Consider the following 17,465-nt stretch of genomic DNA (forward strand, 5'->3'; position numbering starts at 1 on the left):
TGGAACTGGCATAATGCTACAGCTGGTTGACGGTTCGCTTACTTGCAGTTAACTTTAAAGGTGCACTATGTAACATTTTTGCAGTAAAATTTCCAAAAACCACTAGGCCAGTGTTATATATTTTGTTTGGTTGAGTACTTACAAAATCCCAAATGTTTCCAACTATTTGTAAATCGTGAAAAAATTGCCATTTTAACTAAGGAACTGGGACATGTGAGGGAGTTGCCTGTCAATGGCGTCATATCTGCGTTACCCTCGGTTTTATTTTGCAGAAACGCTTTACTCTCACTGCAGTGTGAACAAGTGTCATAGCAGCCTTCGAGAGAACGCACAAAGTAACGTCATAACATCATTTTCAACACACTCAGATGTATCTAATATGATAAACAGAGCTGCGTTACCTCATACTCATGACCGGAAAAATGTGGAAGTGGCACTGGCGACTGTGGCATAATAAAAGTCCCGCCTGCGACTATGCCATAATAAAAGTCCCTTGCTCAGCTCCTCAACACTCGGTCCTGCTCTGCTTCATACTACATTAACGTTAATAATCGCATCCATTAACATGATTTCTGCTCGAGTTCTATCCCGATTCTTTTCCACCGGCTGTGAGGTGAAGACCACATGTCCCAAGATTCTGCGCTCAAACGTGGCATCATCAAACTACGCCTTTGTTTTGAATAGGAAAAGTTACATAGTGCAGCTTTAAGGACTAGCAGCTTGCTTCCTAACATATTTACAACTGTGATAATAATAATTATAATAATATTTCTTGAGCACCGAATCAGATTTCTGAAGGATGATGTGACACTGAAGATTTTGTAAAGTATAATATTTAATTAGATTTTATTATTATTAAAAATAATTACATAATACAGTAGTGCATTTGGGTATCATTTAATTTAATATTATAATTTAATACAACTATATATTTATATATTTTTAATTATAAAGCTCAATCCCTAAATATTTTAGTAATATTTTAATAATATGTATTTTTATCATTAATATTTGAATAATAGGTATTTTTTATGCATTTGTCATCAATTTCTATTCAAATGTTTGTGTTTAAATGGGCAGATGTGGTATGATGCATGTACGGTTTGTGTTTCAGATGACCTGGAGGCTTTGCCAGTCAGGCAGTTTATCAAACACATCATGGAGCTGTACTCCAACAACCAGCATGGCTTTTCTCAGGAGTTCGATGTGAGTATGGTCTTTGTAGTTGGGGCATGTTAGAATGTGTGTATGTGCTCTGTACGTGTACCGGTGCTCCCAGTAGCACAGAGGCACAGATGGCTATGGGAAAAGGACTAATTAAAGAGGAGAGCCTCATTAAAATCACTCCTCTCGCTGGAGGAATCTATGCAGGAATGCAGGAATGCTTGAGTCTGGTTCATGCCCACAGCAAACATTTACAAGATCAGAATCCAGTGTGGACACATTCAAAAACAAGAACTGGGTCTCTTTAAAAATATATACTTAAAAACTTTGACAATTACCAGTATCTGTGATACGGTAGGTATCAATTCGTTACGGAGGTGCTTTGTTTTACAGATATAGAAAAACGAAATCTGCACGGTAGATTAATGTGTGCTTCATTACGGCTCACTGGGGAGCTAATTATTATGCTGCTGTATACAAATTATTTCAAATTGCATTGATGTGACAATAATTAAATGATTTGGACAAATGGGGCTATTTATGTAAATTCTAATCAAAGTGTGGCTAATTACTAGGATAATTAAGTCATTATTTTGTAAACGAGTCTTAAATAATTTACCAATAATATGGTCAACAAAAATTCAACAAAACAGAATTCCGACAGGACTGTATTCAGAATGTTTAAAGGGGTCCTGAATTGAGAAATCAACTTTCCCTTGAGCTTTTGTTATATAAAAGGTCATGGTAATCTAAGAATATCCTGTAAGTTTCTGAGCTGAAAACTTCCTTGTTAGTCAAAGAAAAGCTTTTATAGACACCAGGCCCAGCAAACGCTCGATCTCAGAATGTGCCCGGCTATGACGTCTGAGTGTAGTGAAGCACCGCCTCAACAGAGGAAGAACAACGCCTGATTCTGTAGCCCCGCCCACCGAATCGTGAGCTAAACCGCATCGAACGTTTAAGAAATAAACACACCTCATAAGCTTCGTTCGGATTCCAATATTATGAATGCATGGATGAACTTTATTTTGAATGAATATCCAGCTCACGTGGCGAAGACTGGGATTCGTTTGTAAACAAGAGACTGGATGTGCAGACAGGGTGAGATTACATGAATGTATGAAGCAACACACTAATGTGAGTAAAAAATGTTTTTTATGTGTGATAGTATTGCATCGTTACAGATTGTATTGATTAATGTGTATGTGTCTAACTGAACATACCTATGCACGCTGTCACAGGCTGAAGAATCCTTTATTTATGGTGTTGTTGGTTTATTGCGATTCGGGATCAGACTCTGGCATGTATGGACCAGGGCTCGCAAAGCCCAACGTCCCAGGGCTATGTGTTTTCCAGACGGGCTACCAAAACGTAAGCCCGGCCTGCCGACGGGCTATCTTAAATAGTGAAATAACTCTCTTGACTTGAAGGGTGCGCGCGCCCGCGCGTGTGTCTGTTTGTGTATGTGTACGGTTTGCGCTTATATTCACCGATCGTGTGGGCCAAGTAATAAAAAAAAACATTCCAATCAATCGCGGGTGGATGAGAGATAAATCATTGTGTTTGTTTGATAAAGACATTTTGCGAGCCGTGTGGGCAAATCATTCCAGTTGAGGTTTCCCCACACACTTTCACTGACAGGGAAGCAGAAGCTCATTAAATATGCAAATCTTATCCAATCCTAGCCGTGGGCGTTTACTTCCGAGTCTTCAGTGCGGCACGCCCATAAAAACCCAGCGTTCCATGAGAGAGGCTCAAAACCAGGGCAGAAAATAGCCTATTACGTATTCATTATGGTATTTTTGAATGTAAAAACCACGCAAACGTCATAAGTTGACCTCAGACAACAGTATAAAAAATAAAAAAACAGTTCATGACCCCATTAAACCATCAAGTGGCATCCAGTTATCATATTGGAAATAATTTGTTTTATTTTTAAAGGGATAGTTCAACCAAAAATTAAATTTACTCACCCTCAAGTCATCCTAGGTGTATATGACATTCTTCTTTCAGACGAATACTAACGGGAAAAAAACGTAACTGACGCGACAATGGCGTTGGACGTTGCGTAAGCGGTTTAAACTGCGAGAGGCGTTACACTTTCTGCGTAAGTTGAATATGGAAGGCATCCTAGATATTTTACTTTATAACGTGTTAAATATGGATATTTTTCTTACACAAACCCATGGAATCGCTTCAGAAGGCCTTTATTAACCCCCTGGAGCCATGTGGATTACTTTTATAATAGATGGATACACTTTTTTGGTCTTTAAATTTTGGGCTGCCATTATAAAGCTTGGATTAGCCAGGATATTTATTAATATAACTCCAATTGTATTCATCTGAAAGAAGAATGTCATATACACTTAGGATGACTTGACGGTGAGTAAATCTAAATTGGTGTAAAACCTTTTGACAGTCAAATTAAACATTGAATCAAGGACATTTTTAAAATGGCTGATATTGTTTCTATTTTATTTGTCACGTGGGAAATGAACGATGAAAATGTGTTAGTTGCTGTGTTGTTTACTGCGCTTTAGATCCAGGTATTCCATGCACACAGGGACCGTACTCTATACTGCAGACATAGCAATTGTGGACCAAGCGTAGTCTGTAAATTATAACTAATTTGAAATCATATCTTCCCTGCAGGAGGTTCAACACTGCACATCTGAAATGAAGATTACAGCAGAGCATTCAAATCACCCAGACAACAAGCACAAAAACAGATACATCAACATTGTCGCCTGTGAGTTGTTGATTATTTTGTGGCAAACATGAACATTTGCCTTCCTAAACATACTGTGAATTCATCTGTGAAGTGCTTGCGGTGCATGCAAGATGAAGTTAAAAGATATTAATATCCATCTCTCAATCTTGCATGCATTGCTAGTATTTCTAAATTGATTATGTATCTCAAACAGTGATTGGAATGATACATCATTTATTGCTTTTTAATACCCAGATGATCACAGCAGAGTGAAGTTGCAGCAACTGCCTGGGAAAGACTCCAAGCACAGTGACTACATCAATGCCAACTATGTAGACGTACGCATTTTAATACTAAGAGCATGTGTGTGCTTGTTGCTTTAATCTTTGTTTTATAATTAAATATTCTCCCTCTCAGGGTTATAAAAGATCCAGGGCTTATATAGCCGCTCAGGGCCCTCTGAAGTCCACATTTGAGGACTTTTGGAGAATGATTTGGGAACAGAACACCACTGTGATTGTCATGATCACCAACTTGGTGGAGAAAGGAAGGGTAAGTAACTAATACCAACTTTCCACAAAGTTTATTTTAGTCGATTTTTAAGGTTCTTCATTTTGTTTTGGAGGTCTCCTACAATAGGTTTACATCCAAGAACACTTTAATTTTCTCATAATACACATTACAGCCTCACCTCTTTTCTCACAGTGTCTGAAACGGTAGGATTCTCTCTAAGGAGTCTCTCTAAGCCCCTCCTTTCCAAGAGCTCTGATTGGTCAGATGGCCCAATCTGTTGTGAATGGTCTACAGAAGTGGTGTCAATAATGCTAATACGGCCCAATAAGGTGTCTAATCCGGCCCGGGGTATGATTTGAACAATACTATAAAATAGAGATGCACTGACTAGTCCACAGGCACCAGCCATTTGAACAGGTTTTAGTTTTATTTTGGTCGATCTCTATTCCGGACTAGCAAACAAACTGTTTGCAATCATTTTCCAAAATGTAATTTGTGGGGAAATATTACAAAGTCTGTAAACAGGACGTTAACATAGGCACACGCTGAATTGGGACGCAAAAATGAGAACACACAGATGCGCCAGCAGAGAAAATACTGTAGTCTGCCAGGAACAAGCTAGCTGTTCACAAAATAAATATATTGAATTTGAGTTTATATGAATGTATCTCTGAAAGGAACTGACTGACTGTCTTCAGAAAAGCGCTGCTTTGTGTACAGCGGTAACCAAGGAAACGCTTTATTGCTTCTCTTCCATAAGCGCCACCTAATGGCAGAGAATGAATTTGCGTTTTCATTCAGTCTGTCTGCTATATTTGTTTTGTGCAGGACAGGTGTGTCTTATGTTAGACTGGGTAAACCCAGCCTGATCTGCCGGCGATTTGATTTCGCCCGGCAACTCAGTCTGGAAACCGTACATACATTTCTACTGCTTCTTTTACACTTTTGCGGGAACCAATCATAGACTGGCTTATCCACCTGGCACGCTATTGGAGGGATTATCACGATGACGGATAGAGAAGCGTTGGGTCGTTGCCTGTTGATCACGCCTCTTGTGGTCTGATTGGTTGAAGGACTATCCAATTGCGTACATAGTCATTTAATTTATGCGTGTTTATGCTCGCGTGTGCAGTAGAAAATACAGAGCAGACTCCCCAGACCAATGTTCAATCTAAAATTGAGCTTGGTCTGGTGATAGCCAGACAAGTCTTATGTAGCGTCATTTCACAAATCCAAAGTCAGACCATGCTGATTTTGCTGTAAATATTGAAATTATACAATCTAATTTAAATAAAAAGCAACTGATCATGCTCATGTGTGTCGCATCTTTGTTTGAATTGTGATGGCTACACATATTTTTTGTTTAAGGCCAGTTTGGCCTCTATAGAACCAATTAACAATGAATAAAAATTTAAAAATGTTGAATGTCGAAAAAAACAGTATCAGTAAAAAAAATGGGGAATGGCAACGAAAAATTTAAATGCATTTTTTTTTTTTTTAAATCTAATAAAGTCTTTTATCTGTAAAAACAAATGCTGTTTTCAAAAAGCAGTGTTTTTCTAGTTTTCTTGCTAATTATTTTGTAGTTTGTATGTTAGTAATGTAACTGTCAGCGCACTAAGGTTTAAAAAAAAAAGGTATTTTGTCCCGCACATGGTTATATTTTTCCCCATCCGGCCCTCAACCTAAAATGAGTTTGACACCCCTGGTCTACAGCTTACAGCGTGTGTTAAAAACGAAACGCCCATTGCCAAATCTGAATTTCAGGCTTCCTCAGCACTTGTATAGACAGTGATAATTACAGTAATGATGGCGTTGGTTTTGCCGTATCAGTTTGAGCCAAAGTCCTCATCCTTTGGAAGTGCAAGCAAAGTGGATTTGCGTTCATAGCACTGAAAACAGCGTCTTTTCGACATGTCGACAACACGAACCAAACTCTTCTAGTCTCAGCTACAACTACAGTGGTTAATGGCGGGTCAAAGTAGACATTGTTCGCAGGCAGCCAATAAAGAGCCATAGGCTGGCATTAGGCAAATTTGTTACAAACCTACATAGGTTTGTGCAGGAAGACTCATTTCAGATAGTTCAGAATCAGGAAACTCCATTTAAACTGCATTTTGATCTTTGAAACATTCCAGACCTTTTATATTCATAAACCGCTATGTTACACACTAAATGAACGGTAATATCTGAAAAAGCATAACAGGGGCACTTTAATTTGCATAAGTACAAATGCTATTTGAGAGCACCGCTGGAGGCCAGGAAGAGGGTCCAGTTTTCCAAAATTCTGTTTTATTATTTTCCAAATTCATTTTTTTCCTTTTCAATTGTTCTGGATTTAGTTTTTCTGTTTTAATTTTTTTGGATTCCGATTCCATTCCACAGAACTTTCAGACTTCATATTTCATATTTCAAAAGCAGTCTTTTTGTCCTTAAATAGTCACAGACGCTACTCTATAACTCATTCTACATTGGATTTATTAATCCAAAAATTGCCAAATCCCATGACATGCCACGTTATACTGTACATGACATTTTTATGACTGTATTCCGTGATTCTATCCACATTTTCCAAATGGTGTAAATCATAGGGTGCCTCAAGAAGAACTGTTCTGTTCATGTAGACGTTGGTGTTTTGAAATGCAAAACAGAAGATGTATTTGTTGCTTTTACAGAGGAAATGTGATCAGTATTGGCCGTCAGAGAACAGCGAGGTGTATGGGAGCATAATGGTGACTCTGAAGAGCACTAAAGTGCATGCTTACTACACACTCCGACATTTCATCATGCGCAACACCAAACTGAAAAAGGTACATTTGAGCATCCGTAGAGCATTCACAGAGCATTGTATTAGAGCCTGCATTTTGACCTCTGAATTGTCTCTCTCAGGGTCAGAAGGGGAGGCAGAATGAGCGGCTGGTGGTCCAGTACCATTACACGCAGTGGCCAGACATGGGCGTACCTGAGTATGCACTTCCAGTCCTCAAATTCATCTCTCGATCTTCAGTGGCACGCACGCCGGGCATAGGTCCCGTTCTAGTTCACTGCAGGTACTATTCTTTGGAAATATAAACTCCGCCCACTAGCATGTGAAATGACAGTTTCAGCGATGTGCTTTCCAGTTGTGCAGGGTTTCTCATTCCTACATCATTTTCAGCAGGGTGTTGGGAAGCTAGAGACTCTTTTCTTAAATGCGGTCATTTTTATCACACCATCACTCTCTCTGTGTCCTGCAGTGCTGGAGTGGGCCGAACAGGCACATACATAGTCATAGACAGCATGCTGCAGCAGATAAAGGACAAAGGCACAGTCAACGTCCTGGGATACCTCAAGCACATCCGAGCTCAGCGGAACTACCTGGTCCAGACCGAGGTTATTACCTGTTTGATTTATTACACTATATTTCCACGTAAATGCACACTTAAATCACTTTCAGAAAGGAATATTAGTGTACTTCTTACTACATACAGCATATACTGTTCACTGCAGACTCTTATATAAAAATGCACAATATTTCATCACATGACCTTTTTATTTTTCATGTTGCATATCAGGGTGATTATTGTTAACTGAAACTTAAACCATTTGCTGTTTTATAAAACTGTATATAATTGTTAATTTGCCTTGTTAAAATGTTGCTGATTTGGGTTGAAGCACTAAAATAACTAACTGGAAATAATTAAAAATGAAAGATAAAATAATCATTAAAACTGAAATAAACATAAATTAAACCATATTAGTAATATTTAAAAAGCCCATATTAAAATGAAGAAATTAAACTAGAATTAAAATGAATACTGAAAATATAAAAATAAAAGCTAATTCAAAATATTAATTAAAAAAACTATAATAGTATATATAAATAAGTACTAAAATTACACTGTTGCATATTGAAGAATACATCTTTGTGCATTTTTTAAATCCCATTTTGTGTTTGTCAATCAAATCACTTTCAATTTCAAGTGCATTGTGGGATACAGTATGCAGTGTTTTCTGATTGTATACTGCACATTTTGGTATGCAGTACGTTGTCTGGGTGTTACATGCAAACGTAAAATCTACATACTGTTCACACGTTACATACATAATTTGTAGTATTCCATTCTGAACATATACCCATATTTATTACTTAATGTAATGTTCAGATGTCACATTCCTAATGCAAAATGTTCTGTCTTAATTGACTGTATGTGTGACCTACAGGAGCAGTTTATCTTTATCCATGACGCATTAATGGAAGCTGTGCTGAGTAAAGACACAGAGGTGCCCGCTTGGCAACTCCATAATTATGTCAACAACATTCTCACCCCGAGCCCAACGAGACAAACGCGCATGGACAAACAGTTTAAGGTCTGGACTTGATGACTGTGTTGTGGCTCTATGCAATTGTATCGAGACGTTTTTCTCAGTTACATGACTAACCTGCTCCTCCTTGTGGACACTCTTGTTATTGTTCCTCCAGTTGTTGACGCAATGCAATTCTCACCTCACGGAGTGTTTCAGTGCCCAGAAGGACTGCAACAAAGAGAAGAACCGCACCTCGTCGGTCTTGCCAAGTGAGTCACTAAACCTTCTAAACCTATGTATCAAAATATAACCCTATCCAAAATCAACAATACAGCTTCTCGCCAATATAGACTTTGCAGTTTTCTCAATATACAGAGTAGCACAGTGTAGTAGCGCCATTTACTTCAACAATAAATAATACTTAAACTACAAAAATACGGAAAAATTATATATATATATATATATATATATATATATATATATATATATATATATATATATATATATATATATATATATATATATATATATATATATATAGTACATTTATTGCACTGAGGAAAAGACAGGAGGAAGAGCTAGAGGTAGCAGAGCTGAAGATGTTGAGGTTCTCTTTGGGAGTGACGAGGATGGATAGGATCAGGAATGAGTACATCAGAGGGACAGCACATGTCAGATGTTTTGGAGACAAAGTTAGAGAGGCCAGGTTGAGATGGTTTGGACATGTTCAGAGGAGGGAGAGTGAATATATCGGTAAAAGGATTCTGAGGTTAGAGCTTCCAGGCAGGAAGATGAGAGGAAGACCAAAGAGGAGGTTTATGGATGTAGTGAAGGAGGACATGAAGGTAGTCGGTCTGAGAGAAGAGGATGCAGGGGATAGGGCTAGATGGAGGCAGATGATTCGCTGTGGCGACCCCTGAAGGGAACAGCCGAAAGGAAAAGAAGAAGTACATTTATAAATTGTATTTGTTTATTTAGCATTATTATATTTAATTTTATGTATTAAATAGATGCACCAACTAATTTTTCAACCATAGTAACAAATCCCCAGTTTTTTATGTTTTTGATGTTAATTTTAGATTGTTTTAGTGATCTTTGTTATGGTTTTGTCATTTTATAGGTTTTATAATAAAAAAAATCTGTTTAGCTTTATATTTTCATCTTGTATATATTATTATTTATATGGAAGCTCCACTGTGAGAGACATAATCTAAAAAAAACAAATCCAGAAATCACAATGTATGATTTTTTAACTATTTATTTGTATGATACAGCTGCAAATAAGTATTTGAACACATGTCTATCAGCTTGAATTCTGACCCTCAAAGACCTGTTAGTCTGCCTTTAAAATGTCCACCTCCACTCCATTTATTATCCTAAATTAGATGCACCTGTTTGAGGTCGTTAGCTGCATAAAGACACCTGTCCACCCGATACAATCAGTAAAAATCCAACTACTAACATGGCCAAGACCAAAGTGCTGTCCAAAGACACTAGAGACAAAATTGTACACCTCCACAAGGCTGGAAAGCGCTACGGGGAAATTGCCAAGCAGCTTGGTGAAAAAAGGTCCACTGTTGGAGCAATCATTAGAAAATGGAAGAAGCTAAACATGACTGTCAATCCCCCTCCGACTGGGGCTCCATGCAAGATCTCACCTCGTGGGGTCTCAATGATCCTAAGAAAGGTGAGAAATCAGCCCAGAACTACACGGGAGGAGCTGGTCAATGACCTGAAAAGAGCTGGGACCACCGTTTCCAAGGTTACTGTTGGTAATACACTAAGACGTCATGGTTTGAAATCATGCATGGCACGGAAGGTTCCCCTGATTAAACCAGCCTCCATGATTTCTAAGAGGGAGAACTTGCAAAATAGCAGGGTGTTCAAATACTTATTTTCCTCACTGTATATATATATATAATTGTCATTGTCTTATTTTTAATTATATTAAGGATTTCTACTTTTAAGAAAACAACTTTTAAAAACAAAAGAAAAGTAATCAAGTATGGCAACCAATAGTATTTGAAGACACATTAAATGACTGAGACAATACAAGGTTTGGTTTATTGTGAAGGTGATAGTGAGTTGTTTATCGTTCGTGTTTTTCCCCACAGCGGAGCGGGCACGGGTGGCACTATCTCCCCTCCCAGGAGTAAAGGGAACAGACTACATAAACGCCTCCTACATTATGGTACAGCAATAACACTTTACTGGAACGTTATACATTGTTTTGGACCATATTTAATAATGCATGAAACATGAATAATTTGCGTGCCGGTGCTTTATCTCTTCATCTGCTTGTCTCATCATTTGCCGTGATTTTCTTGTAGAATGAAATCGATGTTTATCCACTCACAGGGCTATTACAGGAGCAATGAGTTCATCATTACCCAGCATCCTCTTCCCCACACGACCACAGACTTCTGGAGGATGATCTGGGATCATAACGCTCAAGTTATTGTGATGTTGCCAGACAACCTCGGCCTCGTGAGTACAGCGTTAAAGAGCTACTTGTGAACATGAATTTTTAAGTGGATGAATGCTGCGTTATATAACTCAGGGTTTTTTTAAAATATATATATATACATAATAATTATGTTCTGTTAATACACTCTAAAACATTTCATACCAGCGAGTTATCAACTTCAAGTCCAATTTAATAAAAACAATTTTTTAACTATATCTAAAGAGCATCCTCAGTGCAGTTATACAATCATTTGTATTTGCTTGTTAATTTATAAATATTTAATGTGGAAACAAGTTCAATTATAAATTACCTGAATCTGTTAGCCTTATATAAGTCGATATGATATATAATATGATACATGATATCCCCTGCTCTTCTTTTTATAGGCTGAGGATGAATTTGTGTACTGGCCCAGCAGAGAGGAGCCTATGAACTGCGTAGCCTTCACTGTCACCCTCATTAATACTGACAGACTCTGTTTATCTAATGAGGAACAACTCATCATCCACGACTTCATCCTGGAAGCCACACAGGTATCTCACCCACTACACAAACGTGACTCTTAAAATGGACATTTATGTGAGGTTATTTTGCTAGATTAAACAAACTTGATGTTGACATATTAATTTATGCATTAGTATAACAGGTTTATCTTTGCTGTGCAGGACGACTACGTGCTAGAAGTCCGACATTTCCAATGTCCGAATTGGCCAGATCCTGATGCATCCATCAGCAGCACATTTGAGCTTATCAACATCATCAAAGAAGAGGCCATGACGAGGGATGGTCCCACCATTGTGCATGATGAGTAAGTGTCCTGTGCATAAAACATGAGTAGCTGCTTTTCCACCGTCAGGCCAAACCATTCTCAGTGCTTAACCTTTCTATTCCGTGCCAATCAGGCCCAGGCGATACGGATATGGTTTCATTTTCCACTGTGGGGCTGAAAACCGAGCTGGAATGTAATACAAATGCGTCAGTCGTTGCCAGAGGTGGACAAAATACACAACTCCATTTCTTGAGTGGAAGTATAGAAACTACTGGTCAAATATGACTCTGTTACAAGTGAAAGTTGTAAAGACAGATTTTTACTTAAGTAAAAATACAGAAGTACTTGGATTTAAAAGAACTTAAGTATCAAAAGTTAATTTCTTTTTTTTATACCACCGCATTTATGTTTTGTTCCATTGTTGTATTTTCAAGCCAGTCAGTGACGCTCCATCCCACATGCTAGCATGCGACTACCTTGAACTCATTTAAAGGCCCACTGAAGAGCCTTGAAACACGCAGCATTATTCATTGTGTTGGCGTAATTTCCACGGAAACAGGAAGACATGGCGGGACAGCTCCTCTCCCGTTTCGTTTATATCTCGGCCAGAGCCGTTGAGCTCGGAAAAGTCGCAGTTTCCTCCTAATCTCTAACCGTTTCTCCTCCTATTCTCCATATAATTTTAAAGTATAGCATTCTGTGCAGAATTCAAAGGATCCGATAAATTTTCTGCTCTGCGCCGACTCGTGCATATGATCCGCTCTGTGTTATCGTGTCTCTGGACCAGAGCAGACTGTGTGCGGGCTGCGGCGGTTCGCGTGACACTAACGTGAAACCAGACTTCATTCGCCCCAATGAAAAGCATATTTTTAACTGTCTGAATCGTTCCCTATTCCCCATATATCAGGGTTCCTTAAATCTTGCCCTGGAGGGCCAATGCGCTACAGAGTTTAGCGCCAACCCTGATCAAATTCACCTACCTGTGATTTTCGAATGATCCTGAAGGCATTGATTGGCATGTTCAGGTGTGTTTGATTAGGGTTAGAGCTAAACTCTGCTGGAAAGTAGATCTTGTGGGCCAGATTTGAGGAGCCCTTCCCTATATAGTGCCATTCACCATATAGAAAATAGTAAATGTGTGAACAAGCGACCGATTTTAGCTGCAGCTTCAGTGTCTATTTATAATGTAGAGGGCGGGATGCTTCAGATTCTAGAGAGCATTTGATTGGACAGAAAATCTGATGAGGAGCTGAACTGCTGAGTGATGTCATCAAAATTGTTGATCCATATGGCGGAAGTGAGAGACTAAGTTTTAAAGCTTATATCTTCTAAATGCGAATTTTGTCATTGTTTTGGAGCACACTAGCTTCCCTTATAACAGTAACAGTAAGGCTAACATATTCATATGTAAAGCCAAAAAAACTTAACTTAAAAATAATTGTTTAAAAGCTATTTTCAAAGTCGAAAACATGCTAGAAAAGAAAGGTTTCTACATTGTGTTTATTTGACAAGATTATGCTAATACATATTTCTGAGAGCACTTCATATAACGTTATTAGCCCAACTATGTTTTTGAATGCTAACTAACGTCATTGTCGAACCTTACCTATGTGTTAGGGGTGTATCCACAAGGCTATGGCCACTTGGTGGCAAATCCATAAAAAATTTGACCGACCATATTTAGACCGACCACTTTAGATTAGGGATGCACCGAAATTAAAATTATTGGCCAAAGCTGAATAATAATAAAACAAGACCGAACGCGTTTTTTTTATGTTCTCCCATTTATTTTACCAATTTTTTCACCATTGCATGAATTAGCTTTTTTACTATTTTGTCTTGCTTTTAAAATAAATGTGAATTTTTTTTTACAAATATTTATTTAACACTGAACATTTTTTGCATTCCAGCAGACATTATACAAACAAAGCACAATATAACTTATATTTATATATATATATATATATATATATATATACTTTTTTTTTGGCCATCTTATCTTATCTTTGACCTATTATGCCTACAGGTATCATAATCAAATTTTGTTTGTTTGCTCATGAGAGGTTTTGCAAGCCTGTATAACTCAGCACTGAATAAAAACTCTGGTGGTTTGAGCAGTGAGTGGAGTCTGACTAACTTTAAACATATTGGCCATTGCATACAAGAGATCAACAACTATGTCACCGCTGCAGAAACACGTTGTAAATGGATACATTTGACGCTCTACAGACACAAATATGCACTGGAGCATTTGCCAATATATTATTACAGTATCAACTGAGGGTGCTCTTGTTTGCATTTGAGGGTGCTTAGACAATTCAGCAGAATAGTGTCTGCAAACAGCCATTTCTGCGTCTTTCTCGGACACTTTAAAGCCTTCTTTAAGCCTTGTTTATACTCGACGCATCCGCACGAGGGTTCGAGCGGCAAAAATGGCGTCATCGCAGAGTGCCAAGCAGACGAGGCGCACGCACAGTTAGGGAGGCTCGCCCTGCGGAGCCAGACGAAAGTATAAACAAGGCTTAATGCTTCCACACTTCCAACATGTGCTGCATTTAGAAGCGTGCGCGCCTCTCTCACACGCACTGGTTGCTATATTTGATCGCGTCATCAAAAACCTCATTGTTCGGTAACATTTATTCTGTATTTTCACTTATTCGGGCAAATAATTTTGGTTGCCGAACATACGGTGCATCCCTACTTTAGATCTAAAAGCACAGACAATTTCCATTTCAAGCTTTCACAAAAAATGTAAAGTCTACATGCATCAATATGCTTCCGCAGATTGGAGAGCGAGTTTTTGTCATCAACTGATCAGTGTTCAAAAAAAACGCTAACCTTCCAGAGTGATCACTGATAGGCTGTCTGACAAAAAACCCAATCACGTTTTAAAGAGAAAAAGAATCCACGGACTTTCAAATCTGCTACAAAGCAACCACTTTCGAGGGCCTTGATAGAAATGTAATGGAGTGAAAAGCAAGATATTCAAATTGTCAAGTACAGATAAAAGTAAATGTCCTTCGTTACGGTCCACCTCTTTGCCTTGGTAATGCAAGAGATGGTATGAGATTATGGAGGATGATCAGATATGTCTTTCAATTTTATTATTCACTTTGTACTGTGAAGTAACTGTTTACTTCGCTCCAATAGTGCGCTTGGCCAGCTACAGAGAAACTGGTAGCCAGGCAACAGACAAGTGACCAATCCCGAGTGGCGACATCACCACGCATTCTACCAGCACGGTTAGAATTCCGGGCCGAGAACGGTTTGTAATCGCGCCTGCCGAACCAAGCTCAATTGGTAATATAACTGAAACCGTTCCTTACCGTTCGGCCCGACGGTGGAAAAGCTGCGTATGTAACCGAAGGCAGAGAGAGCCTCATGGATTGTGTGTTACAGGTTCGGGGCCGTCTCTGCCGGGATGTTCTGTGCTCTGACCACACTGTCCCAGCAGCTGGAGAGCGAGAGTGCTGTGGATGTCTATCAAGTGGCCAAAATGATTAACCTAATGAGGCCTGGTGTCTTCACTGAAATGGTAAGTTAGCAAAACGTCTACCTGGTGATAAATTCAATTTAGAGAGGTCATCGGGGTCTCGTGTAGAAGTTTGACGCAGTCCGATTTCCAAAACCATTTAAAGTGTTTTTCCTTTTTTTCCCTCCCTACCTCTTTTAGGAGCACTATCACTACCTGTACAGGGCTATGCTCAGCCTGGTTAGCAGTAAAGACTTCAGACTTGGCTTCAGCTACATGGACAAAATGGCTGGGTTTGTGGTAACGGAGGAATCCAACCAGGCTGAGAGCATGGAGTCCTTGGTGTGAAGTTTCCAGAAAAAAATTTAATGGAACAAAGTGGTTCCTTGAACTTTCCATGAGGCCTTTTTCCCCAGACTCTTGGTGAAATGAAAAAAAAAACCGACAACAACAAAAAAAGAGCTTTTATATACTGATAAAAATAAATTCTTTTGATATTTATTTTTGCTGCTTTTTGTTATCCTGCTGAGCGCCACAACCTGCTCTCCAAAACACATGCACACACAGACACACACACACACACACACACTGTCTACTTTGCACTACACTGTCAGTGTTACTACTTGATGCCTAGCTGATTATTGATTATTGTGTTGAAAACGTTTCCGAGTATCACTTTATTCTTGCCGATAAAGTCGACAGACATGTGAGGGTGATCAGCGACAGCACATTAACACACACATCAGCCTCATACCCATGAAAACTGTACACAGAAAAGCTCCAACTTAATGCTCATCATGATGCGACTTTTAACCGTCAAGCATTGTGACTTATTAGATTAATGTTCTTTTTTTTATTTATTAAGATATGCCATTTTATGTCTAACTTATATACATTATTTCAGTGTGGTATCATAACAGCGACTGTGAACATATATTGTTATCAGTAGCATTTCTATTGTTTTGTAATATATAAAGATATTGATCAAAAAATGTCTTGTTTCCTTCATTTCAGTTGTCATGTTTTCAGTTGGCATGCTCAGTACTTCCTCTAACAGGCATTTTCCTGAGGGGAAAAAAAGAAAGTGGCTGTTCTGATTAAATGATTGCATAAGTCAAGAGATTGAACATAAAACTGAGAATTCATTTGAGGAAGGGGTGAAATACTGAAGTAAAAGTACTGCACTTCTTGGTATGTTGAAAATCTCATGTATAGTCATTGAAGATACTCACCTGATGCTAGGATGTTAGCATTGAACAATTAGAAGATCAACATTCGGAGAAGTTGTTTTTGTTTCTTTTTTTAATTCACATTTAAATTTTCATGTATAGTCAATGGAACAACTCGGATGAAGATACACAGGTGGAAGTTAGCGTTGCATTGGCCACTAACAAGTATGATTTAACACATATTACACCCTTCAACGTTTTGATTTTTTAACATTCACAAATCAGTCAAAAATGAGCGTTGTGTGAGGGTTATTCCTACTATGCAGTACATTTTCATGTCCTCAAATATGTTGTCTATATATTACAATTATTTTATATTGAAGTCATATTAGTATTATTTGTTTTATTTTATCATGATATCACTATTAAGTAAAAAGGGTGAAATAATTTAACTCCTTTGGTATGAGCGGATGTTGCTTATAATGTCACATCTTCATAAAACTTCTGAAATGGAAACACTCGCAATTTATTAGGAACTTTTCCAGATTTTTCTAAGCCTTAACATGAGAATTTGCTTTTTTTGAGTATTAAGTAGTAAAAAGGACAATTTTGTGAAATTGTATTACTAAAATATTAGACAAATCTAGAACAAAACTATTGTACTACTGTGTAACTTCTGCTGTACCCCAATGGGTCACTGTACATTTGAAGTAAATAACATAGATGTTTCATTCATATCTACCACTAGGAGCGCTATATCTCTGAGAACAGTCCACTAGACTAGTACACAGGGAACGGTGCTTTTGCTTTCATCGGTAAAGTGTTTCTATTATACAAATGACAGCAGTCTCTGTGCCACCTAAATGATTTAGAAATAACAGTTGTTGTTATTACATTTTATGCATATATCTTCA

General features: G+C 38.2%; 1 protein-coding gene across 1 annotated transcript in view; it reads left to right on the top strand.

The window, feature by feature from the left end:
• ca16b (carbonic anhydrase XVI b) overlaps positions 1-16,369 on the top strand; it is a 146,250-nt gene extending 129,881 nt beyond the window's left edge. Inside the window, exons 15-29 of the mRNA XM_079841173.1 lie at positions 1,115-1,206; positions 3,817-3,913; positions 4,130-4,212; positions 4,292-4,426; positions 7,063-7,197; positions 7,277-7,437; positions 7,624-7,759; positions 8,591-8,737; positions 8,850-8,943; positions 10,789-10,865; positions 11,033-11,161; positions 11,528-11,674; positions 11,807-11,949; positions 15,310-15,445; positions 15,584-16,369. Of these exons, the coding sequence (XP_079697299.1) occupies positions 1,115-1,206; positions 3,817-3,913; positions 4,130-4,212; positions 4,292-4,426; positions 7,063-7,197; positions 7,277-7,437; positions 7,624-7,759; positions 8,591-8,737; positions 8,850-8,943; positions 10,789-10,865; positions 11,033-11,161; positions 11,528-11,674; positions 11,807-11,949; positions 15,310-15,445; positions 15,584-15,730 (1,859 nt within the window). The 3' untranslated portion in view covers positions 15,731-16,369. The remainder of the gene's footprint in view (positions 1-1,114; positions 1,207-3,816; positions 3,914-4,129; positions 4,213-4,291; positions 4,427-7,062; positions 7,198-7,276; positions 7,438-7,623; positions 7,760-8,590; positions 8,738-8,849; positions 8,944-10,788; positions 10,866-11,032; positions 11,162-11,527; positions 11,675-11,806; positions 11,950-15,309; positions 15,446-15,583) is intronic.
• Positions 16,370-17,465: the final 1,096 nt, after the last annotated feature.

The sequence above is a fragment of the Gobio gobio genome (genome assembly GCF_949357685.1).
Source record: "Gobio gobio genome assembly, chromosome: 17".
Classification (NCBI taxonomy): Eukaryota; Metazoa; Chordata; class Actinopteri; order Cypriniformes; family Gobionidae; genus Gobio; species Gobio gobio.